General features: G+C 46.9%; 8 protein-coding genes and 1 non-coding gene across 10 annotated transcripts; 4 read left to right on the top strand and 5 right to left on the bottom strand.

The window, feature by feature from the left end:
- Positions 1–132: 132 nt before the first annotated feature.
- LOC6547412 lies at positions 133–1836 on the bottom strand. The gene has a single exon (XM_001974792.1). The coding sequence runs from the start codon at positions 1834–1836 to the stop codon at positions 133–135; it is 1704 nt and encodes a 567-aa protein (XP_001974828.1).
- A 432-nt stretch (positions 1837–2268) lies between these two features.
- Positions 2269–3546, bottom strand: LOC6547411. Its single transcript, XM_001974791.2, has 2 exons — positions 2779–3546; positions 2269–2727 (listed from the first exon to the last, which is right to left on the bottom strand). Exons 1-2 carry the CDS (start codon positions 3544–3546, stop codon positions 2269–2271), a joined length of 1227 nt encoding a protein of 408 aa, XP_001974827.2.
- Positions 3547–5306: 1760 nt separating this feature from the next.
- On the top strand, positions 5307–5378 carry Trnah-gug. The gene has a single exon. It is a non-coding gene; the product is annotated as a tRNA-His (tRNA).
- A 1812-nt stretch (positions 5379–7190) lies between these two features.
- On the bottom strand, positions 7191–8756 carry LOC6547409 (thioredoxin-related transmembrane protein 2 homolog). Its single transcript, XM_001974790.3, has one exon. The coding sequence runs from the start codon at positions 8601–8603 to the stop codon at positions 7788–7790; it is 816 nt and encodes a 271-aa protein (XP_001974826.1). The 5' UTR covers positions 8604–8756; the 3' UTR covers positions 7191–7787.
- Positions 8757–10509: 1753 nt separating this feature from the next.
- Positions 10510–11566, top strand: LOC6547408. The gene is made up of 3 exons (XM_001974789.3): positions 10510–10929; positions 10988–11131; positions 11210–11566. Exons 1-3 carry the CDS (start codon positions 10809–10811, stop codon positions 11323–11325), a joined length of 381 nt encoding a protein of 126 aa, XP_001974825.1. The 5' UTR covers positions 10510–10808; the 3' UTR covers positions 11326–11566.
- LOC6547407 (parkin coregulated gene protein homolog) lies at positions 11488–14231 on the bottom strand. Its single transcript, XM_001974788.3, has 5 exons — positions 13896–14231; positions 13629–13807; positions 12073–12244; positions 11814–11963; positions 11488–11741 (listed from the first exon to the last, which is right to left on the bottom strand). Exons 1-5 carry the CDS (start codon positions 14158–14160, stop codon positions 11581–11583), a joined length of 927 nt encoding a protein of 308 aa, XP_001974824.1. The 5' UTR covers positions 14161–14231; the 3' UTR covers positions 11488–11580.
- Positions 14232–15263: 1032 nt separating this feature from the next.
- Positions 15264–18193, top strand: LOC6547406 (serine/threonine-protein kinase hippo). The gene is made up of 2 exons (XM_001974787.3): positions 15264–16714; positions 16772–18193. Exons 1-2 carry the CDS (start codon positions 15436–15438, stop codon positions 17491–17493), a joined length of 2001 nt encoding a protein of 666 aa, XP_001974823.1. The 5' UTR covers positions 15264–15435; the 3' UTR covers positions 17494–18193.
- Positions 18194–18261: 68 nt separating this feature from the next.
- On the bottom strand, positions 18262–20107 carry LOC6547565 (rab proteins geranylgeranyltransferase component A). Its single transcript, XM_001974786.3, has 3 exons — positions 19915–20107; positions 18764–19849; positions 18262–18706 (listed from the first exon to the last, which is right to left on the bottom strand). The coding sequence occupies exons 1-3, from the start codon at positions 19961–19963 to the stop codon at positions 18306–18308; spliced, it is 1536 nt and encodes a 511-aa protein (XP_001974822.1). The 5' UTR covers positions 19964–20107; the 3' UTR covers positions 18262–18305.
- LOC6547564 (WD repeat-containing protein 19) lies at positions 20106–25174 on the top strand. 2 transcript variants are annotated; one of them, XM_015156351.2, is made up of 9 exons: positions 20106–20597; positions 20654–21379; positions 21450–22065; positions 22119–22695; positions 22751–23033; positions 23091–23271; positions 23332–24415; positions 24472–24841; positions 24900–25174. In XM_015156351.2, the coding sequence occupies exons 1-9, from the start codon at positions 20437–20439 to the stop codon at positions 25003–25005; spliced, it is 4104 nt and encodes a 1367-aa protein (XP_015011837.1). In that variant the 5' UTR covers positions 20106–20436; the 3' UTR covers positions 25006–25174. The 2 variants fall into 2 exon arrangements, with proteins under 2 accessions (XP_015011837.1, XP_001974821.1); XM_001974785.3 differs by having other exon boundaries at positions 21453–22065.
- Positions 25175–25346: the final 172 nt, after the last annotated feature.

The following is a 25346-nucleotide window of genomic DNA, read 5'->3' on the forward strand; positions in this document are numbered from 1 at the left end:
TTTGAAAACAGTCCTAGAATTTAAATTTATAATTAGACTTAAAGGAAAAGTGCACTGTATTTCACAATAAAGAAGTTCAATTAGTAATAAACCGGCATTCACTAATGAAAGAGTGAATTCTGGGTAAATTCTTTAACTAGAAAGCTTTTCCAGGACGAACACGATGCCGGCCAAAAAGCTCATCACAAGCAGAAGGATGAAGGCAATGGCCAGATGCTGCAGTCCCGCAGATGTATACTCCTGGTTCTCCGGCATTCGCTGGACCAAGCCAGCATGGAGGGCAGATCCAAAGCTGCTGCGAGCATAGAAGTTGAGGAGACCCGAGGAGTGGATGCGGAATGTGAAGTACTCGAGGTCGCGCCACAAGGACGAGTCCATCTGGAGGGGGAAGGCCAGGTGATAGGAGCCAAAGCAAATGCCGCTCAGCTTGAAGAGCCGCTGCTTCAGATGCTTCTGCTGCTCGTCGAGGAACTGCCAGTGATCGTCGGTGACGAAATAGGCAAATGAGCTGTTGAAACTCGTCTGGTGCTGCGAGAAAATCGCCGAATCCACGGGGCGTAGCAGCTCTAAGAACTCCGGGGGCAACTCCTTGTTCAGGTGCAGCAAAAAATCCATTTCGTAGTCGATAATCATGACGGGCAACTGGGCACTCACTATGTCATTCATGGTGTTGATCTGGGCGTGGAAGAGATTCACCGTGAGGATGCTTCCCAAGTTGGATGTGTAGTAGGCGGAAAGGAAGAATCCGTGAAAGAACACCGTGGCCAGAAGGAGAAATCGAAGCAGGCAGGGCTGTTGTAACTGGCCCTCGATGGGCACATTGATGATATAACAAAAGGAGTTCAGCACAGCGCCGTGGTAACCCGACCAGCCACCGAACATCCTGAGCCACATCAGCTCCAGGAGAACCAGGGCCAGCAGAGCTCCCAGTGCAAAGAGCCACACATCCCAGGCAAAGGGCTGAAGTGGGTAAAAGTAGGTGGAGACGCTGTTGTAGAGCGGAACCATTAGGCACCACTGAACCACCAGTAATGGGTATGTCTTGTCCAGCTCCTCATCGGGCATGAACAAGGCGTAGGCATGGGCACAGAACTCCACCTTGCGCTCGCGGATCAACTGCAGGGCATCCTTCATATTAATCACCTGCCCACCGAGGCCATCTGGCGGCATTACAAGCTCCGTGATACTGCCGTTGATGAATCTCACAAAGGTCTCTATTATCCGGTACGTACTACCCTCATAGTGTCCTTGCGATTGGAACAGGTGTGGCAGGTCCTGGCGCAGTGGTGTGGCAAATCGAAAACCTTCTACATCCGAGCGAGCATCCTGCACCCGCTTCCACATTACTCCGAAGTACCTCAAAATGTCGGTGCGATTCTCGAAGGTCATGACGGGAAACTTGGAGACCCCAAAAAGCTGGTTGATGCCCTCCTCCGATTGGAAGTACACCAAAGAGTTGATGAACTGCTGGTTGTAGGCAAAGGCCAGAAGCTCGTGGATCGGCTGCATGTCACCCACCTTGTCCACATATATTACCATCGAGAAGTAGAAGTGACGTCCAAGTAGAACCGTACTGAACACCTTCATTATGGGATCTTCCGCCCCAGTGGTAAACACAAGGCTGATGTGGTTCCTTCGCGCCGACGAGTGGCTCATTCGCATCTCGGTATTGGTATTCACAACCGTCTGGGTTGCGGACTTTCCGAAAGCCTCGTCTATGCGCATGATGAACTCATCTACTTGGTCCAACCGCTGATGCGGACTTACGAACCACACGAGCTCCTGGAACACATTCATTTGAGCGAATGGAGACAGCACATTGAGCATGTACTGCATGCTCCAGCCATGACTTGGATGACATGTGGTCAACAGGAAGAGCCAGATCCGAAACGATGACCGCATGTCTTCCTCCTAGAAGCTCCTTGAATTAATTGAAAGGCTAACCTGTTTGTGCGCCAGGTCAATTCTTTCGCCCCGATTTATTTGGTTTTAATTGCTACCATGGGAAAACTTCAACATTGCCTCCCTGAGCAGATATTTAAATAACCTCCACTGAAGCTCCATGTATTCTGAGACCTATTCAAAGTTATTAAAATCGCATTTAAGCCTTTTGATAACTAAGCCCTGGATAATTGAGAAGAATAATAATCCTCTTTAACAGGTAACTAGGAAATTGGGACATTGGGAACTGACGTATTTTAAAAACATATTCAATTTTGAACAAGTAGAAGCATTTCAGTTTTGGTTGGATAAACCACTTTCCACAATTTAGTAATCGTAGCACTCGAATCGGTCATACTGTGCACGTCGCTCCTTGCGGCGATAGACGAAGAGCTCCAAGCAGAAGACCAGCGAGCTAATGGGTATTCCCGCGGATATGACAATCCAGGCCGTGGTGAAGAACTCCAGGTTCAGGGACTCCACGGGATAGGTGTCCAGGAAAACGTTCGCGTAGTCAGCCTGCTTGGCGTACCGAAAGGCCAGCTCCTCCCAGTAATTCCACAAGCCCGCCTGCCAGACGTTCAGAATGAAGTTGTCCAGGGAATCGGCAAAGCTGGCATTGGATGCCATGGGCAGGGCGTTGAAGAGGCCGCCGAAGCACACCTTGGAGAGGTGGAAGTACGGCTGGATGAGCACCCGCTGCTGCCGGTTGAAGAACAGCCAGGCATCCTGGGTGACCACATAGGCGTAGGAACGTGATGGACTCGCCAGCAGGGCCTGGTAGTCCTGTCAGCTGCGCGCATCGAACTGCGGATCCAACGAGGTGGTATTCACCACCGGCAGCCAGCGCAGCTCTTCCAGCAGCGAGTCGTGGATAACGATTCGCAGTCTCGAGTGGATCAGATCCGACCAGGTGTCGATGGGCCGCAGGAACACAGGCTTCATATCGAAGGCCGTCATGTGGCTGAGGTGGTAGTTGGTCAGGATGAAGCCGACGATGTAGAGCAGCGTGTAGAAGGTTATAACGCGCAGCGAGGCGTGCTTCAGCTTCACGGACATGTTCATGTTGGGACTGAACATCAAAAGCGCCATGGCCTGGAGCACGTTCCTGGTAAAGGATCGGGTGGCGTTCCCTGGCTCCCGCCAGTGCACATACCTCAGCAGGAGGGCCACGTAGAAGGTGCCGAAGAACAGGCATGTCCAGATGTACCTGCCCAGCGGCCACACCATGTACATCCACTTGGGCAGCTCGGGCGCAAGCGGCACCATCACACAGTTGGTCATCAACTCCAGCGGATAACTATGCTGCGTGGCGTGGGAGACGTTACTGGTCGTCTCCGGCCGAATGATCACCCCATGAAGCGAGAGGTTGTACTTGCCGCTGATAATGTCCTGCTCCATCACCGATTTCTTGGGCAAACTCTCGAGCGGATCGAGGAACAGCTGGTAGTGGTACACCTCAGCGAAGAGCCTCACTATCTCCATGTAGGGTCCACAAAACACGGGCTTCACGAACTGCGATTCGTTGAAGATAAAGGCGTGCGGTATGTCGAAACTATACGGCGAGCGGATCACTCCAGTGGCCAGGTCCGTGTCGACCAGCATTTTAGGGCCGACTACCGATTGACGTGCTCCTGGCCACAATTTATATGCCGGCCACGTTATTGATGCCACACGCAAAAAATGGCATTGGCAGACCTGGTGGCACCCACGTGAATGGCTATAGTATACGAAATCCGGTTTATTTTAGTGCAAAGTTCAAAGATCTCAGATGTTTAATGACACGTTTTTGTGTCCTGCCGATTATCGTTCAGATTGCAAAGCCCGCTTACCAACACATCCATGAAAAGGACACCCTAGAAAGTTATATGCCACTTGTAAAAAAATATTTTTGCGAATGCAAACCGGACTTTGTTACGGATTCCCAACGGACCAACCCACAGCACAACCTTTGTGTAGTTATTGGAGCGCACCTACTTTCACCGCTCACAAAAAGCGTCCAGTTTTTCTATGTTCAAAAAACAGGCCACGAATTTTACAAAAAAATATTTGTACAAGGACTTGGCGAGTGTGGGAATGTGTTTTTGAATTGGCAGCTTTCGTGTAAATACTTTTCAATATTGTAGGGTTTCGACGGCACAAAACGACGACTTCCACACACACACGCTCGTGCATCTGTGTTTGCAAGTGGGCCAGAATAAAAACAAAACTGCCATTGAAATAATTCTGCACTTGAGGGTAATTACATTATCGTTAAATTCCAAATATAATGAAACTGGATTGTACAAGTTCAAATTGGCGAGCTGTGGTTCCTGGCAATCGAAACCTGTTCATGGGTTCGTGAAAGCAAAAGTTCGAGTATATTCACATATGTTTTTAGCGAAATGTCAGACTTTTATGTTTATTAATTGAAGCGCAAGGGTGCCACAAAGTATTAATCCCCGGCTATAGGTGAGCACAGACATCAAAACTTTTATTTATGGCGAAATTAATGAATGCCAGTGGCTACGGAATGTTTTACCTTCTATAAACTTTTCATGTCTGCGCACAAAAAAGTGTCGACATAAAATCGTATTTATTACACTTTTTTCAGTTACACATGAATTTTATTATCTGCAATCTGTTTCACCTTCCGCTTAATTGATCATAATTTATAATATTGCACTGCCTGATAAGAATAATATGTTCTTATCACTGTGGGCGTGTTGTTAGATAAGAAACTTAGTGAAGCGCAACACATAAATTAAATGAATCTTAGGTAAAATCTTAAAAGAAATTGAAAGTTGAAAATCTGATTTTAGATAACGACAGCAATAGAATCACATTATTTATTAGATCTGCTAAATATTTAAAATACCCAGAGAAATACAACTTTATGAATTCCTTCGTAGCGTTCTAAATTTATTCAAATGTGGTTTATTTTGGGAACTCGACCCACCACCCGATTTTCGACCCTTCGAACAGCAAAACCAAGCGAACAGCAAACCGAATTGAATCGAATCGAAGCGCTAAGCCCAGCACCACGCCCACTTCCCGCCCCCAGCAAGCCCACTTGTGCTGGCTTGGCAAATTCCAATTAATTTATGAGCCAAAATCTTGTTTATCGGCTGACGGTTTGTCGGTCTTGTGGCTTTGTCTGTCCCGCTCGAGTGCTTTGGACTTTCACTGCTGCGGTTGCTGCTGCTTGGGCGTTGCTGCGCTTGGAGGCGGCAGTACTCGTAGTTGCTCCACAAACGAGTTGTTTTGGAGCAAAGAAATGCAGCAAATGGCCCCAGTTTAGTCTTAGCTACCCATTCACTCTTACTTACATGTATGTGCGCTGCTTATGCACGCGATTAACGCTCGCAGATTCAAGTGCCTTCGTAGCCGTGATCGTCTAGTGGTTAGGACCCCACGTTGTGGCCGTGGTAACCCAGGTTCGAATCCTGGTCACGGCAATGCTGAGATACGCATTGTCACGGAGAAGGACCTGCTTTTTTTGCAGTGCAGATAGTCGGACTTTATATTTTACTTACCATATTTGTGGATCTTAAGGTTGTCTTCGTCTTCCACCTCCTCTTTAATGGGGAAAAGTGATCCTCAACCTGTAAGAATTGGGAATTCTATTATCAAATTTAGATACCTTCACTATTCAACTCACTTTTTGAAATAAGAGGCAGCATACAGCTGATAAAGTACTAACATTCTCATTGTCTTCCATCAATTGCAAGAGCTTAAGATAGAGGCTTTTGATAGTTTATTTTTTGAATGGCTTTTTGTTCTGCGACGATCCAAAATCAACCACTGAAATCTACGATTAAATAGGCGATTTTAACTTAAAAGGGAAACCCTAAACCTATTGTGCAATATATCTCCCAAGGATATTTCGAATAAAATTGATTTATTTAATCCCCTTTTAAGAGCCACACGTTACCCAGTTAGGAAAAGCACCTGAGCTGGGCTTCAATTGTCCTGACTTGCGGCTTTCCCTGGAACTGAATGGCGGCTGGCTTTGACTTGAATTTTAATTTAATTGTGAGCAATTGACAGAAATATACAAAAACCCAATCCAGCACTTCGACCGAAGGATATTAAGACGCTGCCAGCTGGTGTTGACATAAAAACGCAATAAAAATACTGCCACCGAAACGGAGCAGACGTAACAATGCACGGTGAAGTGATGTAGGACTCCCAGGTACCCTTACTTATACCCTGCATTTAATTTAAGGAATGAAATAAAAAGGAAAGCTGTGCGCCATATACCAAAATATTCTTACATATACGCATTTTAAGTAACCTTTCAAATATCCTGAAAATGTAGTTATGGAATCAAGTAAATGGTATATCTCCTAATAAAAAACAATTAATTACAAGGCCTTAAATAACAATTCAAACTCAATATTGTGTTCGGTGTTCCTACAGGGACTTCCCAAAAAATCACTCAAAATCAATTGAATGTGGCCAGCACCGGTTTTTCCGTAGCAATAAGAGAAATCAACGTGAAAATAGCGACAACAATGCGTTTTGTTGCCGCTGCGGAGCAAGTGCTTATTGGATTTCTCGTCGTGAGGAGCGGGTGACAGCGCTTGGAAGCCATTACTGGTTCGGGAATGGGTGCGGCAACTGGTAGGGGCAGTGGGTGCTGATGTGGCGGCACAGAGGTGCCCATAATTACTCCAGGACGGTGTGAATCTTGTCCCAATTGCAGTGGCGAATTTAAATTTTCCGCAAATAAAACGGCCGTGTGAGACAATCGCATTATTCAGCATACACAATACAATACACGTAAAATGCAATGGCCATTTTCATGCCGTTTCATTGAGAGTAAAGAAAAATACAAATATTAACCACAAAGGCCTTGCCCCATCTGTGGGGGTGGTGGGTGGTGTTCGGTGGGTGGCGATTGGTGTGCAGTCGCCTGTATTTATGCATTTAAATTCGTCCGTTTCTCTACACGTATGTATGTATGTGTGTTCATATTGAATGGATAAAAGGGATTTGCGTTTATTTCGCTCTGCGTCTGGCCTGTTGGGTCCTTATATTTATATATTTACGTATATACGCGTATGTATATATATCCACATACGATCTGTCTATATGGCCGATGTCTGCGGGGCCATTTCGGAGCAGAACGCAACACGCCGGAAACATTTTCGTTGTGCCATTTGCATTGTCATACAATTTTGCTCAACACATTCGGAGTCACAACGGGCACAGGCCCATTTGGTTTTATATTTCATAAACCGGGGAGGATACGAAGCTTGCTGTTTTAAGCGGCAAGTCATAACATATAAAACACATAAATATGTCATAAAATTGTGGGTTGCCACAAACACTTTATATATGTACACATGTACCGACTATCAATATGGATGGATGCCTTTCTAAAGCTTTATTCACTCCCTAGTTTTCCACAACGAGGTATTATTTTACTAGCTACACCTTCATATTTGCGCACAGCAATAAACTCTTCAATTTACGCTTGCCCAGTACATCTTGAAGTAAACTTGTTCTTAAATGAGAACCGGAAATGATCGTTTAAGCGGTGCTAATTGAATGAAATAGTAGACTCGGCAGGGAATGAAAGAGGAACTTGTAACTTCGTTGACTCATTTCACATTTTAAAATATATTTGGTACCTGGTGATTAGCTACAATTTATGCAAATGCAAGATCATACAAATATTTTCTACAATGGCATCGCGACGAAAGCACGTTTGAGTTTAGAATGCAATTATTAGTGCAATTGAACGTGTCTTCGGCGGTGGCAGCTCCTCAATAAGTTAAAATAAACTATGAACTAAACGAATAACAGTTATTAGCACGTGCACGCAGAAATGAGATGGCAGCAGTGGGGGCCAGGACAGCCTACTGCAGCTTCTTGGCCTCCTTGGGCGCGATGGGCAGTCGCTCCACGGCCTCCTTGTACAGCTGGTTGAGGCCAAAGGCGGCGCGCACATTGTCGCTGGAGAAGAAGAACTTCTGCAGTTTGCCCTTGGAGTCGACGCAGGGCCTGCGGTCCGTCTCCTTGCCCTGTTGGAACAGGATCACAGTGGGCAGCTGTCGGGAGAAGCTGCTGTCCGAGATGCGATACTTTTGGGCCACGTCCGGAAAGCGTCCAATGTCAACCTTGCCGAACTTCAGGTGGTCCGTGTTGTACTCCGCGGAGAGTTCGGCAAAAACGGGGGCAAAGTTCACACAGCTTGGATTCCACACAGTGTAGAAGCAGATAAGCCAGGTGGTCCGCTTGTCTCTGGCCAACTCCTCTTCGAAAACCTGTGCGTTGCGGAAGTAGGTGATGTGCTCCGGTCCGCGGTACGAGGGCTCCGGCAGGACCATGCCCACCAGGACGCAAAGCAGCAGAAAGCCCAGGCCGTAGCGGAAGTCCGCATAGGCCCACAAAATGGCATTGGCCACTTTGGTGTAGAGGAACGACGAGGCCAAGTAGTTGATCATGGTGACACTGCCCGTTTTGCGTGACCGTATCATCACCACGATCAGCAGGAAGAACAAGATTTCCACCTCACGACTGTCCAGGTCGCACGCTTCATCCTCTCCGGCGAGAATAAATAGGCGGGTGCAGATGAACTGCGTCTTCTTGGCCAAAAGGTACGATATGGCCAGCAGGATGTTCACCCAGTAGTATGGCTTGGCCAGCAGCGCCAGTTGCTTCTTCCACGTCATCGCTGCGACCGGGGGCTGAATGCGCTGATGTGGGTCACGATTTTAATTAACAATTTCCCGAGTTTTTCTTTTCTTGCTTTTGACAGCCAATTGTTAATTTTAGCCTCGCCGATGACTTGAAATGCGCAGCCTGGTTGTCTGGCGAGGGCGTTGCCACCTAATGAAAGAACAGTGGTGCTCCGGTCAGTGTTGGAAATTTTGCTATCTTTGTTGGCGCCATTTCAAATTCAAAAACCACAATTAACATTTCACCTATTTTAGATCCGTTTTTTTGCGTGCACATATACTTTATTGTAAAATATTTAAAATATTTATTTTTTTTCTTCCGGTTATGTTTTCATGAAACATTTTTTTTAAGTCTATGCAGAAGCAGAACAATACGTGGATACATTTTTCAGTGACCTAGTGTTATTCAGATCAGTTGTTTAAGTAATTGTTTAAAGATTAAAGGCCATAAGCAGAACTTGGAACAGCCATAATTGTTTGTTTGAAAACAGACCGAAAGTGATAAGCGAATTATTGTTACATCAGTATTTTGCTTAAGTCATGGAGAGATTGTTGAACTAGACCACAAAGGCCATAGCAAAAAAGGTAAAAAAAGGCATTATCGGCACACACGCCGAGTTCAAATCTGCGAAAAAGCCTGGCTCTACGTGATCTCAACGCTCGTGGCTTCCATCAGTCGTCTTATCAACCAAAACATTTCGGCCTTTTTTTTCGTAGTTCCTAAATTAAATGTGTTTGGAACTGTGTGAATGCTGTGAGAATTCGGTACCCACTTCATAGAGCATCGGCAGTATTATCGTGAGTGGCTCTCGGCATTGTGAAAAGATTAATTTTTTTGTAGTAAACACTGTGCACGTCACTGACTATGCGATTTATTTTTAATCGTATTATAGAGAGCATTTTACGAGGGTCATCTCCATGATCCCCATCGGATCGATCACCCACCTATTTACTGGTTTCACTAGTCGCCCGTTCTTTGTTTTATACAGCGATTACTCCTTGAATCATGCATATAATATGTTCAATACACTGGCAAATACAGTGAGTTACTTTTGGGTATAGTTAAATTGGTCATGTGCAACTGAACTAGTAACCTCCTGCCCAATAATCTCCATGTGGTTAAATATTCAACTTGAACCCGTCACTCTCATTCCGTTTGAAAAGTATTAATTTCATAAATAGAAATTAATATGAAATATAAATTACTTAATTAACCTTTGAAAATTAACCTTTTTCAAGTGTACAGTTTTCTAGAACGTGAAAAAAGTCAGGTATCAACTAAGAAAATGTCTCGTTCTTTTGTTTTGTAAATCCTCAGAAAATCCCAGATCATGACTAATCACAATCAAATCTAAGGTGCAAAAGCATGAACATTGACTGCGCCAAAACAACGAATAAGTGAAAATTCCAGTAAACAACTTGCACTTAGGTCAGTTTTTAACAATATTATAATCACAAATGCCTTTGTATGCTAATGTGTGTTGTCAGCTGGATTAATCTGGTTTTGCAATAAAGTCTCGTAGATGGCCAGCCATTTGAGTACAGGGACACTCGTGGCTGGAACGAGAACCCTTAATCTTGGCTGAGCCCAGCAAAAATGGTGTATGTAGATCCAGGGCTCCGATAGCCACAGATGTCGCAGCAGAGATGGCCGCACCCGTATCAAGTGCTCAAATCTACTTCCCAGCCCAGCGAAACTTCCCGTCGAGCTTGGAAACAAATAGGCCTGTGTAGGCAGAAGCAGAAGCAAAACCAAAACAATGGCAACTGCAGCTGATAAGTGGCACAAAATGGCGATCACTTGCCGGCTTTGTAATCGCGCTATCAAGGCAGCCTGATCTCCCGTCTCTCCTGTCACCCGCTTATCACTTGGCAGTTCCGAGGCGATCCGAGCACGCGGTCTATAAATTCCATTCGCTGCCAGACGACGTCTTCAGTTTGAGTCCAAACCCTTGTGCTGAGTGTTCCTCTCCGAGTAGCAGACACATCCATCGCAGACCATCGAGCAAATCCCAGAAACCACGACGGGCATTAAATGCCAAACCTGTAGTGCAGAACTCACCAACCCCTTCCAATTGGCCACATCTCAATCTTAGCCGAAGTTGTAATAACAAACAAAAAGACACTGGGACACATTTCGATTCAAGCGAAATACTCCCTATCCCACCATCTTTTCCGGACTTTGAGTTTGGCCTTTGAATGCTGCTGCAGCACTGCGCAAAAATCACCAACCTCGATCAGCATTTCGCAGAGTGCTGGAACACAAGCCTCTTGCGAAACTTAGACTTCATCTCCCTTCTGAGCTTTATTTCCCTAAGTGGTGAGTAGTGGTTTCCGCCAGTATTACCAATGTACAAGCAACTTTCGCTGCCCCCCAGTTGCCGAGATGGCCGCCATTCCACAAGGTGCCTTCGCAGCCTGCAAGATCCGAGAGCAATTCAACGAGCGGGAGCTGACCATCGCCCGCCTGAGGTCCGCTGCTGCAGATAAGGGTTCCGTTGACAACGGGAACGCGCTAACCCGTAAGTACACATCTACATGGTCTCGACCTCGATCCACTGGGTCAACGGAGCGCTTACGCATCACTTGTGCACTTCCAGAGCGCGAGTACTCGCCGAACAAGTACAACGACAAGCTGATGAACTCCATCTGGGGATTGTACAATCGCTACTCCCCCCACAATGTGAAGAAGAACGAGTACGCCCCCACCAAGTGAAGACCTAAAGGGGGGTCACGATGGGCCCCACACGCGACCAGCATCCCCGCCGGAATGTTGGTCCAAATCACTTGTATATATCCACATATGTAGCCAAAACTATAATCTCAAGCATATATTATACGCACATGTAATATGTACTCGCAAACACGTATCACTTTGGTAACAAATATCTATTTAATGCCGCAATGTTTTGTAAAATTCAATAAATACTTATGATGTTGCATGTAAAGGAACAAGACCATGAAGCGTAGTTCAGTTCAAGTAGCAGGACTCGTAGGTCGGCACCATGTACTTGATGTTGATGAAGGCATCCTCGCCGCCATGCAGCTCCAGCACCTGCAACGTCTCATCGATCAGATCCCCCAGATTGAGGTTGTTCTTCTGGGCGTAGTCGATCTCATCGCCGCAGTTTACTGCTCGGGACCGGGAGGGAATATCCTTGAATGGAAGTTACTGGGAGTACGGCAGTTCGGCGAAATACCTACAGTTTTTCACTTTGAAGGCATTGAACATGGGCAGCAACTGGCGGTAGAAGGGCACCAGGGCGGGTCCCACCAAATCCGAGGACATGACCAGCTGTTGGATTATCTTCAATGTCGTGCACATTACCTCCAGGTTCCGTGTGCTCAATGCGTCTGAAAACGGGGGCGTATTTGGAATGGTATTTGCATTCGCATTGGCAAGGTGCAAATTAGACCGAAAAACTTCGGGCATTTGCGTGCCAGCCAAATCCCTGGTACTCACTCTTCAGCGGCAATATTAATTGCGGTATCACCGGGTGTATCTTCTCGCCCCCGGCCAGCAGTAGATCCGTGACCCCCTGGCGGGCATAGGTCTTGTAGGGATGCTTCGTCTCCGCCAGGCCGTCGAAGAAGAGCGGCAGATAGAGGCTGTAGTCCAGCTTCTCAATGTCCACCTGGTCGCGAGGGAAGAGGTGACAGCGGGTGGTGGGTCAGAGGTGAATAGAGCGCTCCAAGTTCGCAATAGGTTCGTGTGCTGGCGGTGGCGCAAGTTCGCAAGTGTACATTTGCACGCCATGCCGATTGGGCTTCAGGCCCCACCTGATTTCCATTAAGATGCTCTTTGTTTGCTTACGTTGTCAATGGAAAATTTTAGAACACATGTACCTGCCTATAGACTGTCTATAGACTTTGCCTTGCAGCTCTGGACTGCCCTTTGTTCGAGAGTTAAGTTGATTAGAGTTAAGCTCAGGTGATTTGAGCCAACAAAGTTGTAGTGCATCATCAGTTACACCATAAATGACTCAGCCCAATCTTTAATTATACATCTCCTTTCCGGCTCAAAGGAAACGTTTGGACCGTTCTAGAGTTTTGCTCAACGCAGACAGCCACTTTATAATTAAGCCAGGGGCGACATCGCTGGCATCGCTGGCATCGCAGCTGCGTAGCCCCACATATGGGGTTCCCCGACTTCGACCTTCGACCTCCGACCCAGTGACGCAAATCAGGCGGTGTCACTCACATATCACTCGAGTGCACACGAGCTGTCAGGGCGGCATTTCGGCCTAGATAAACAAACGCACCGCCCGAAAGACATACGCCGCATATGTGGGCTCCACATGGAGTTTGGAGCACGGAGCACCAAGGTCTGTGACATTGAACCAGCCAGAAGGGTCACACACACATGGGGTGGGTGGGTGGACTTGGCAGCCATGGCGTTCCGAAAATGACTGACAGTTGGATGGTGCGACGTTTTGAATGTCAGTAGTCGCATTCCGGCCGGAATCGCTTGGCCGTCAGCCGTGGAGCTGCACTAACTCCGGAAATAGGCAATGGCATATTATTTACTCGGTTTTGCTTTCAGCTGCAACACTTGAAATAATTGGACACGCAGGTGTACGAAACTCGAGCCGAATTCAAATATGGGCTTTGTCTATGGGTCACTGAGTGGTAAGGTTACCCCTTTTTAGTGACAGTCGTGCAATTTCTTTTGATTTTGATTTGCATTGACTCACATTTGCATAAGTGAAGTTTAAGTTCTCCGACTGCCAATACAACAGGCATATGGAAAATTCTAGGTATTGTTACACAAATAATAGTAAAGCCCCAAAAGGGATTATGTTATAACATTTAAATATATACGCTATCTATACCAAATAATTAACCAATTCGGTGAATCAATAATTGATATTCGCATAAGGTATCAGTGCTTAAATGTATGGTACCTTTTAGGCAATGAACAACAAAGAAGCTATGAAAGTTCCCACTGTATGTCACAAATAATAAATCAACTAGCAACGGACCTAATGGAATTTAACCCGACGACTATGCCCCACTCACCGTCCATCCGATTTTGTCGCCCCCGCAGAGATACTCCATCTTGATGGGCAGGTCGCCGCGGTCGAAGTACATGCGGAACAGGGTTCCTCGTCCCGGATCATTAGCCCCTCCGGCGGAGCAGCCATTAAGACCCATGCCCAAATTGAAGGTGGACATGGACTTTTGCTGGCGCCTCAGAACTGAAAATCAGTACATGCAAATGGGGCAGGAATGTCATTAGGGAAACAAATACCGCGCCGAAACACCCAAATAAACAAAGTAACGCACTTTTTGGATTGGGGACCCGACTCCTGGCACTGGCTGTCTTGGGGGCGGTTTCGTGGATGGGTCCGTCGATGACGACCGTGTTCTTCTGCTGCGACTGAATGGAGAAGGGTGGAACGTAGCGCGGACGCGATGACACCGCTGCGCCATGGATGCCGCTAAGTGGACGCAGTTGCGCCGGATTGGCGGACTTGGAGCGCGTCGGCTTGTGGTAGTCATGCGTGGGACGCCTTGCCGTCGCGGTGCGTGCCGTTTGGGCCATGGCCATTTCCGGATGATGCGACGATGTGCAGCCACGTAGTGTAAGCAGCGAACTGCCGAGCGAAGGAATTTGTGTAGCCTGGCTGGCACTCCTGGTGTTGGCGTTGCTTTTGCTGTTGGGTGTCGTGTCGTGTCGTGTCGTTTCTATGGAGCACGTTGCTAGGGCCGTGGGGCGGCTTAGTGACCGATAAGCCAACAGTTGGAGCTAAAGCCGCTGGTTCGCATTCGGCGCGGTGCTCTCTTCCAGTCGCATTTGTTACAATAGCAAGCCGGTTAGCCCTTTAGGCGCCAGTTATGTTGTTATTATCATTCGACTGTGCACTAACCAAAGTCTCCAAGTCCACATGGATTTCCGAAGCATTTTTATTGGGCATTTCAGGTCAGCGAACCCAATGGAATGGAGGCAATCAGGGTTTTCTTGGGCGCAACCGCAGATTAACAACGACAAATTGGCACAGCTCATGCCAATCATACAACCTAACGTACGCTAATCTGATTTTTAGTTAGTGTAATTGACTAATTAACTATAAAAACAGAAAAGCAAGTATCAATCCATAGATGCAATTTGATTTAATATTCAAAAATAATACAAGAACCAATTAAACACACAAATTAGAAGACAAAAAACATTTCGAGCTAAGCCACTTCAAAATCGGAATAAGATAAGTTGAGTTATGGAGTTTAGAATTTCAGCCTTGGGACATTTCTTAATATTTTTGCATTTCTACAACATCATCACATCAAAAAAATAAGAAAAAAATTAAAAAAAATAGATTTCTAAATTTGAATGCAGATTTTTAGAGAATTGCTCCAGAAACATTTAGAGGCATTCCACTTCAAAATCGGATTAAGATAAGTTGAGTTATTATTATAAATATTGTATATAAATCAGAAATTCTAAAGCTTTTAATCAAAGTAGGTTTTAACAATACGATCTCGGCATCTTCATAACAAATGAAAACTGCCTTATCAATTGCCTTGAGGGTAATTATTTACTGGCCCAATAAATTACGTTTTAAAAAGTGCGCCAAAACAACTGCTCGATAAATCGCCGACTCTGGTATGCAGCACTGGTGCTTTGTTTACATTCCGCAGTGTTTGGCGTTTGTCTGGCAACGCCGCACCTGTTTTGTGCGGGCGGCGTGTTGCACAGTGCCGAGGGAACTGAGAACTACCAGTGTTGGCTAGCGATAGGGTGCGAATAAAGAACAAAAGTGTGATATGTCGCTGTGAATAGCCAATTATCTGTGTTTTCCCGTGCTAAATCAGAAAGTTTTACGCAATGTCTGAGCCAGAGGTGACCGGCGTTGCAGGTATGAAATCGCCCAATATATCCTCCTCCTGCTCGTTCTTTAAGCTGAAGAAGCTGTCGGAGGAGTCGCTTCTGCAGCCGCCTGAAAAGGTCTTCGACATTATGTACAAGCTGGGCGAGGGCAGCTACGGATCGGTCTACAAGGCGGTCCACAAGGAAAGCAGCTCCATTGTGGCCATCAAGTTGGTGCCCGTGGAGTCCGACCTGCACGAGATCATCAAGGAGATATCCATTATGCAACAGTGTGACTCGCCGTATGTGGTTCGCTATTACGGCTCCTACTTCAAGCAGTATGACCTGTGGATCTGCATGGAGTACTGTGGCGCCGGCAGCGTCTCGGACATCATGCGTCTGCGCAAAAAGACGCTAACGGAAGACGAGATAGCCACCATTCTGTCGGACACACTGCAGGGTTTGGTCTATCTGCATCTGCGCCGCAAGATCCATCGCGACATCAAGGCGGCCAACATTCTGCTCAATACCGAAGGCTATGCAAAGTTGGCCGATTTTGGAGTCGCTGGTCAGCTTACAGACACAATGGCCAAGAGGAATACTGTGATCGGAACGCCCTTCTGGATGGCCCCCGAGGTTATTGAGGAAATTGGCTACGACTGTGTAGCAGACATATGGTCACTAGGCATCACCGGCCTGGAAATGGCTGAGGGAAAGCCTCCATACGGCGACATACATCCCATGCGGGCCATCTTCATGATTCCCCAGAAGCCACCACCCTCGTTTCGGGAACCTGATCGCTGGAGCACAGAGTTCATTGACTTCGTGAGCAAGTGCCTGGTGAAGGAGCCAGATGACCGTGCAACGGCCACTGAACTGCTGGAGCACGAGTTCATACGCAACGCCAAACACCGATCGATCCTGAAGCCCATGCTGGAGGAGACCTGTGCCATCCGCGAACAGCAACGCGCCAATCGCAGTTTCGGGGGAGCTAGTCAGGCGAAGAGCTTGGCCACTCAGGAAAACGGAATGCAACAACACATCATGGACAACGCGTTCATGGAGGACCCAGGAACTCTGGTGCCGGAGAAGTTCGGTGAATACCAACAGAGCTCTGCTTCGGATGCCACGATGATAGCGCATGCAGAACAGGGCGTGGATGAGGGCACTTTGGGGCCGGGAGGCCTAAGAAACCTGTCCAAGGCTGCTGCTCCTGCAGCGGCCTCCTCGACAGCATCTCCTCTAGACATGCCGGCAGTTGACAGTGGCACAATGGTAGAACTGGAGTCGAACTTGGGTATGTACATGATTTTAAAAGAGCTAGTCATTAGGTAAAGTATTGTCGGTTATTCAGGCACTATGGTAATCAACTCCGATTCGGACGACTCTACAACGGCCAAGAACAACGACGATCAGAAGCCGCGAAACCGATATAGGCCGCAGTTCCTGGAGCACTTCGATCGCAAAAATGCGGGAGATGCTCGTGGCGATGAAAAACCTATAGCCACCGAATATTCTCCGGCAGCAGCGGAGCAGCAGCAACAACAGCAGCAGCAGCTGCAACAGCAGGAGGAACAGCACCTGGCCAGCGGAGCAAACGACTTGAACAACTGGGAGCACAACATGGAAATGCAGTTCCAGCAGATCTCCGCCATCAATCAGTATGGACTGCAGCAGCACCAGCAGCAGCAGCAAGTTCTCATGGCTTATCCCCTGATGAACGAACAGCTCATCGCACTCAACAATCAACAGAATCTGCTGCTCAGCAACGCAGCGCCTATGGGCCAGCAGGGAATACCGGCTGCGGCTGCGGCTCCAGCTCAACCGCCGCCCGCATATCAGAATCAGCATATGCATACGCAATCGCACGCCTATGTGGAGGGTGAGTTTGAGTTCCTCAAGTTCCTCACCTTTGACGATCTGAACCAGCGGCTGTGCAACATCGATCACGAGATGGAGCTGGAGATCGAGCAACTAAACAAGAAATACAATGCCAAGCGGCAGCCAATTGTTGACGCCATGAATGCGAAGCGCAAACGCCAGCAGAATATCAATAATAATCTGATTAAGATATAGGAATAGCAACTCACAATTTCGCATGACAACTGATAATGAAATCTCAACTCACTCAATTGCCTTTACATTGGGTTAAACTTGCAGATGACTTCTGAATCTTACAGACCACTCATCTGTATCCTTTAGAACCTATTCGAGCATTGTGCAAATTTAACCTACTGGAAAGGTCTAAAATCAATCACAAGAAATGAAAACACAAAAGCTTTATTGTAAAATGCAGAGAAAAAAGCAAAGAGAAGTCATCGGCAGTATCTTCCAGCACGAAAACATATTTTCTGTTTGTATTATCTTTGTTTTCATCACATTTATGTTTGGTATCGTATGTCCTACCTTCCATTGATTTGTCTTTTAATATAGGTATGCTCAAATAAAAATTATTTTTCGTTTATTGTAGCTGCCCGTATTGTGAACTGCCTTATCATAATTTTATAAGACTTATACTATTCGTTCTTCCTTGTTAAATATTAACACTTATTTTCTGTCTTCGTGCGATAAAAAACAGTAACCCGTCAAGCAATACTTATAAAGGAGAACCATTTTTATACGCATTGAAATGCATATTTTTCGAACGTATATTTATCAAAGCAAAATGCACAGAAGCACTCACATATAAACATTTATATATACCTAGTACTTTTAGCGATTATAAATAATTTACATAATAAATATATAGGAATATATGAAGCAAAATTGTATACAATCCATCAAAATTTCTTTTGATCTATAAAGTTTGACGAAAGACACATAAGAAATTAGTCTAATATCTAATGATGTTTGGAGACTGAGGAAACCTCCTTTTTATTTAATTCTGTCTAATCTTGTATATCCATTTCCTGAGTTGCCCGCTGCATGTCGTGCAGCTGTGCCCGCAAATCCTCGGGCAAACTGTGCTCGTTCAAGGCACTGGGGTCTTCACCATCCACGACAATCTCCTCTGGATCTGGAGCTCGTGGCAAAAAGTCGGCCTCTGGAAACAATTTCCCAAATATGTCGCGAGCATTGGCAATGGCCGCGTCATAATCCAGCTCGTAGGTAGGTGGATCGGTGTAGTAAATGTGCTCGGCAGCGGGACTTTTACTAGACTGGGCAGCAATTGTGAAGTACGAGCTAAATATTATTTGTGCGTCTGATTGATCAAAGAGTTGGCCAGTGAAAACAGCTAGATCGGACGCTGGATCCTCGCTTAAAGCTGGCGTGGTCAGATGGAAGATATCTGTAAAAATATATTCATTAAAAAAGTACTAATCACATATTTTCTGAAAGTTCTTACATAAACCCTCGGGGCAGGCTCCTGTGTAATGCGACAGTTGAATTAGGAAGGCTTCCCGTGCTCCCCCATCGGCAAGCAGTCGGAGAAGATTCACACCGCCCCCTCCCTTGTTCAGCTCTTCGTTGCCCAAGGGACTGGACGATATGAACAAGCCACGTGAGATATGAGGCTTTAACTCGATGCCCTTTGAAACTGGTGAATAGCCAGGGGCAGAGACCACATTCTTGGCCCGCAAAGTTTTCCCCGCGCTGCTCAGCAGGAATTCATTCGAATTGGAATCTAAGGCAATGTCGTCAACAGCTCGCTTCAGGCAGTAAATGCCACCATAAACAGCGCACAAGCGGCAGAAGCACTGCGGCAATTCCCCGCACCCATACATGGGAAAGAGAAAGGGTGTGTTGCCATAGCGGCCCAGGCTGCCCAGAAATCGCTGTGTGCGCTGCATACCCTCCTCGAAGCTGGTGGTGGGGCCACACATGGCAATAGCCTGCATCACGCACGACGATATCTTTTCGGTCACCCGCTGCGCCTGCAAATATTCTAGAAACGTTCGTCCCCGGAATTCCAACGAATCCTCGTTGCACTTGTCCACGCCGTAATCGTTGCATGCGGTGAGAAATTTCATCAGCAAGCGCTTTTCCACCATGGTCAGGGTCTTGGTGTTGAAGACATCGCTACGGGAGCAGGGCACGGACACAATCTCACCATTGTGGCGCATGCACACATGGTCCACGGCTCGGAATTCAGCATACCTGCAGATGTTCGACTTGATGAGCAACTGCACCAGTTCCCCGGCTGCGTACAGAATGCGTGGGCAGAGATCCAGACTGAAGCGTCGCGACTTGGCCAGCACTGAGTCCCTATTCCAGGATGGTGCATCCGTTACTGATTCTTTGTCCGTGGTGTGCCAGGTGTACTTGGCATTTCGCAATGAAGAATGAGGCTCGGCCTCCTGCTCAAAGCGGGCACATAGAGCGTCCATGCTGAAGGAGCTCCATACATCCCCGTAGTACTCATTACTATCCAGGTGGAGCACCGATTTGCCCACCCTGCTGGCCGCAGCGGCGATGCAGGACTCGGTGAAGCCTGAAAAGGGCGTCCCTCGAATGAGTCATCTGTAGATGAAACCTGTTTTCAATCATCTATACTACCTGTGCCTATGACCACTAGGTCAAACTGCTCCGGCAGGTCATCCGACATGTTTTAAACCTTATTTGCACTGATATTCAGACTATATTTACAGATTAATAAAGTATTCCGTGATATTATTGCGAATTAAATTAAGCAGCTGTTTAGAGATGCGCAACGAACGATGACGTTACCAACAAACAGCTGTTTACAGTACTGGCTAACGGAAAAAATACGTTACACAATTGTTTGAAATTTAAAATTAAATTTTACCTTTGCAAATATTCTATAAGCAACATATAATGTTGTAAACCCTTTGAAACAATACAAATGGGGAATATAAATATTAATCGCACCACTTTAACAAAATACTGAAATTCCCACTGCTCAGATCAACAGGTGCAATAAGAATGCACGCACACAGTTGGGAAATGTGCTTGTAGTTGTAGTCGCCGCTACCATGGAAACGGAAAATTCGTAAACAAAAGCCGGAAAATTAGAAACTGCAGAATGTACGCCTCCGAAAAATAGAAATAAAGCCAACAATGTCCTTTGAAAAGATCCTTTACAAATATGAGGAACCGCACGGCATCGGAGATGTGTACTTCATTTGGCAGAAGGCTCTGTTGGCCACAACTGGAACCGACGGATCGGTGGCCCTGTACAATCGGCAGGGCCAACTGGTGCAGCGCATCATACTTTCGGGGTGAGCTAAGTCCGATCCCAATGCAATAATGATCCGTAATGGAAACCCTCCTGCAGGCTGTGTTCGGGATTCGCTTGGGACCAAGAGGGCGACCTGCTGGGCATCATCACCAGTGGCTCGCCAAACATAACGCTGTGGGACTACAACAGTCAGGAGAAGATCAGTGTGGAGACCGGCCTTCGAGATCCGCTCACGTGCATTCTCTGGTCCAAGCAGCAACAACTACTGGCCGTGGGCACAGGACGCGGAAATCTGGCCATCTATAACCACCGCAGTGGAAAGCGACCCACACCGGTGCTGGGCAAGCACAGCAAACGTATCACCTGCGGCGCCTGGTCCGCCCAGAATCTTTTGGCTCTCGGTTCTGAGGACAAGAGCTTCTCGTTAAGCAACGAGGATGGCGACACAGTGCGCGTGGTCCAGCTAAGAGATGCACCCACCGACATGTACTTCGCCGAAATGGCCAACGACGAGCGTATTGCGGGGGACAATGCCATCAGCATGATCATCGGCAAGCGCACTCTGTTCCTTTACTATCTGCCCGAGCCAGAGAATCCTACGGAGCTGGGCTTCCAGAGTCGCTACGGATCGCTGATGCAGCACAAGTGGTTTGGCGATGGGTATATCCTGCTGGGCTTTTCCAACGGACATGTAGTGGCCATCTCCACGCATCCCAAGGACGTCGGCCAGGAGCTGTGGCAGGTAAAGAACCACAAGGACACCTTGACCGGACTGGCCTACTGCCCTACGTTAGATATAGTTGCCTCCTGCGGAGATGACAGGTAAGTACTTATATGCCAATATGTAAGACCTATTAAGAAACAACCTTATGTTATTACGTACATTTTTAAGCAGCATTAAGATTCATTCAATAACGAATCTCCAGGAGACGGAACGCATCATTACAGTGCCAGATCACGCCGGTGTTCAGATGATCGATTGGTCGCCCGATGGCCAACTATTGGCGGTTACAACTAACCATGGTACTGTGTACATCTATGTGACCAAGCTGCCACATCTCTTCGCCGTCTCTGCACCTCGTATTGTGCTGTTGAGCAGCCTCGCTGAGGTATCCATCTATGTGTACGCACCGGACAAGACAAAGTCGCTGCCTTTCCGCTTGCCTCTGGAGGGAGAGCCCACCTTCATGGCCGTTGGACCTTATAACTTTGCTACAGGAATCGAAAAGCACGTATGGTTCTATGATCTCGGCAAGAGTTTGGGCGAAGAGCCGCGTCCACTAAGCGAACGCGATTTTCCGCGCAGCGTGGAGAGCATGAAACTGAATGCGGACTACTGCGCCGCTCTATGTCCACCACAACTTATCCTTCAGGCCATTGCTGCTGACAATCCAAACTGCAAGGACAAACTGCAGGCGGTTTTTCCAACAGCTCTGCCCAATATGCCCAGTGATGCGGTGATCACGTGCTTTGCACTTAGCCAGGACCTTCTAATATTTGCAACAGATGTGTGTTGGAAAATTGGTCTGTTTTTTCATAATAATTTATAATATTTTTCCAGATTGGTCACCTGGTGTTCTATTCCCTTGAAAAATGGGACAGCTGCACAATCTACAGGCACAGTATGGGCATCCGGCAGCTCTTCATGGACATCGAGGGCACCAAGGTCATATTTATAGATGATCACTACCAGGGCCATGTTTTCCTACCCGTTGTCGAGGAGGCCTTGCTCATTCCGGACATTCCCAAGCAGTGCCTTGGCTGCCTTTGGGATCTCACGCAGCCGAATATCTTCATCAGCTACGATGCCAGGATCGTCAATACGCACGTCTTTGTGCGGCATTCTGTACAAGGGACACACACCTTGATGGTGGGTGAGTCTAAGCTGAATCCGGGTCAATTTCCTCTGCTGCTCTGCGGCGGAGAAATGGCTTTACATATAGATGGTGGCCAGTATGCCACACAATCGCTCAGTACCCATGTCGTGAATCCCAGCAACAGTCAGGCAGCAAATCTTCAGGTGCTTCTGAAGCTAAGAAACTACGATGAAGCCTACAAGGTGTGTAAGCAGATGAATCAGAGCAGCGCGTGGCGTGAGTTTGGGGAGCAGGCCATTGCCGATCTGGAACCGGATATAGGTGACTCTAATCCTCTTCAGTTCAGTTTCGAAATAATAACTCCTTCTACTTGCAGCCATTCGAGCCTACCGCCAGCTTGGTGATGCTGCCCTGGTTAATGCTTTGGCTGAACTGCGCTACGTGGAAGATCTGGACATGCTTATCGGCTGCTGTTGTACGATTTTGGCCGAGTACGATCAGGCCAAGGAACACATGCTGAAGGGAGTTTATACAAGAGCAGCCCTGGATCTCTGCCGAGATCTTCTGCAATGGGATCAGGCGCTGCTTCTGGCCCACAAAAACGATCCACAGGAGGTGCCCTATATAGCCAGGGAGTACGCCCAACAATTGGAGTTTAAGTAAGTCATCAAATCCTGTAATAGCAGTATTTATATATTTTCCTTTCTAATTTGCAGTGGCAACTATACAGATGCCCTATACCACTACGAGAAAGGGTACAAGGAGGACTTAATCAACAGCAAGGACACTGAAACGGATGCTTTAATGGACCGTTCTCCCGAATACGAGGAGCATGTACGTCTCTGCAAAATGGGCATTGCAAGAACCTCTATCAGAGCGGGCGACTTCAGGCGTGGGGTAAATCCATATTTGATATTGAACTGAAGATATTTACATAAACATTTTCTTATATTCAAGATTCAATATGCTGTGGAGCTGGAAGACCAGCAGCTTTTGTTTGACTGCGCGGAACTGTTGGCCACCGTGGGACATCTTACCGAGGCAGCGGGATTGTATGAGCGTGGTGGTTTCTATGATGAGGCCTGTGGCCACTACATTGCACTAAAGATGTGGAACAAAGCCAATAATATCCTACCCAAGGTGAAAAGCACCAAACTGCATGCCGCCTATGCCAAGGCAAAGGAAAACGATGGCCACTATGAAGAAGCAATACGGAGTTATCGTATTGCAGGTGACTTGGATGCCTGTGTTAGGATCTACCTGGACCACTTGTGCGATCCGCATGCAGCCTCTGAAATTGTTTTGGAGTCGCGTTCTATGGACTCGGCCAAGCTTTTGGCCAAGTTTTACCAGAAGATTGGCGATGTAGAGCAGGCCCTCCAGTTCCTCGTCATCTGCGGCTGCGTAGAGGAGGCCTTTGCCCTTGCCCAGCGACATAACAAGTTGAGGCGACACGGAGAGCTCTTGGAGCGCTACGAAAATGCCAAATCCTCCGATTATTTGGCACTGGCACATTATTTTGAGGGTGAAAAGTATACACTGCTAGCGGGCAAGTATTACTTTCTGGCTAGAGAATTTACCAAAGCCCTGCGGTTTCTGCTCAAAGCATCGGCTTTCAACAACGAGGAGCAGGTTTCGCTATCGCTGGCCATTGACTGTGTGGCCACCTCAAACAACGAACAGTTGGCCTCCCAGCTAATCGAGTTTCTGTTGGGCGAAGTAGATGGCGTTCCGAAAGACCCACGCTATCTCTTCCGTTTGTACATGGCAAGGAAGCACTACAAGGATGCCGCAAAGACGGCGGTTATTATCGCAAATCAGGAACAGATTGCTGGAAATTACAAGTCGGCAAGGGATCTGCTGTACTCCATGTACCAGGAACTGCGACGAAACAATCTTTCCGTTACGGCTGAAATGAGGCATCAGTTTATTTTACTACATCGCTATACCTTGGTGCGAATCCACGTCAAACTGGGCAATCATTTGCTGGCCGCCAAGCTGCTCGTCCAAGTAGCCGCCTGTATATCCCAGTTTCCGGAACGTAAGTGCTTTCGTTTTTTGATATTTGTATTGAATCACAACAGTGTATTTATTCAGATATCATTCCCATTCTCACCTCCACGGTAATTGAGTGTCATCGAGCTGGTCTAAAGAAGTCAGCGTTTACCTACGCCTCTACTTTGATGCGTCCAGATTATCGGAATCAATTGGATCCCCGGTATGCGAAGAAGATCGAATCGATTGTTCGCAAGGCTCCCAAGGGCATCAAGCAGTTGCGGGATGAGATAGATGACGAAACCATGGAGTGTCCCATATGCGACTCGAACCTGCCCAATATGGAGGTGACCTGCTACAGCTGCAAAACCACACTGCCCATCTGCATTGCCACTGGGCAGCACATCATCAAGCAACTGATGACCTCATGTCCACAATGCGATTTTCTTTGCTTTCGCGCAGAGATGGAGAAGTAAGCTTTGGATAAACTTAGCCTTTCAAAATATGCCTTCATTGTATCCTATTCACAGTATTCTGTCGGAAAATGGAGAGTGTCCCATGTGTGGCGAGAACGTAGCTCCGGAGCAGCTCCTGGATGTGGAGGACATAAGGCCGTACATTCTGGCAGCCTCTTAAGAATGAATCATTTAAGGACTGAAGCAAACGAATAGACTGCACATCACAATCATTACACCAAAAATAGATTATTATACATAAGTTGCAATGCACAAAATACACTTGATATATCACTAATATTCGGATCTTTTTTCTGCTTTCCAAAGGGTTCCAAGGGCTTTTGCAATGGTTCGTGGTTTATTATTAATAAAATGTTATATACTTCACGGTATAATATTTAATTAACAAACTGCAGATTGTCAATACTATGTTTTTTAACATTTATACATTTTTAACTAACATTCAACATCTTTCTCTGAAGTTTTCAAAAATAGTTACAACGTAGCAACGGTATATGGTAT

The sequence above is a fragment of the Drosophila erecta genome, unplaced genomic scaffold, assembly GCF_003286155.1.
Source record: "Drosophila erecta strain 14021-0224.00,06,07 unplaced genomic scaffold, DereRS2 tig00000092-arrow-pilon, whole genome shotgun sequence".
NCBI lineage: Eukaryota > Metazoa > Arthropoda > Insecta > Diptera > Drosophilidae > Drosophila > Drosophila erecta.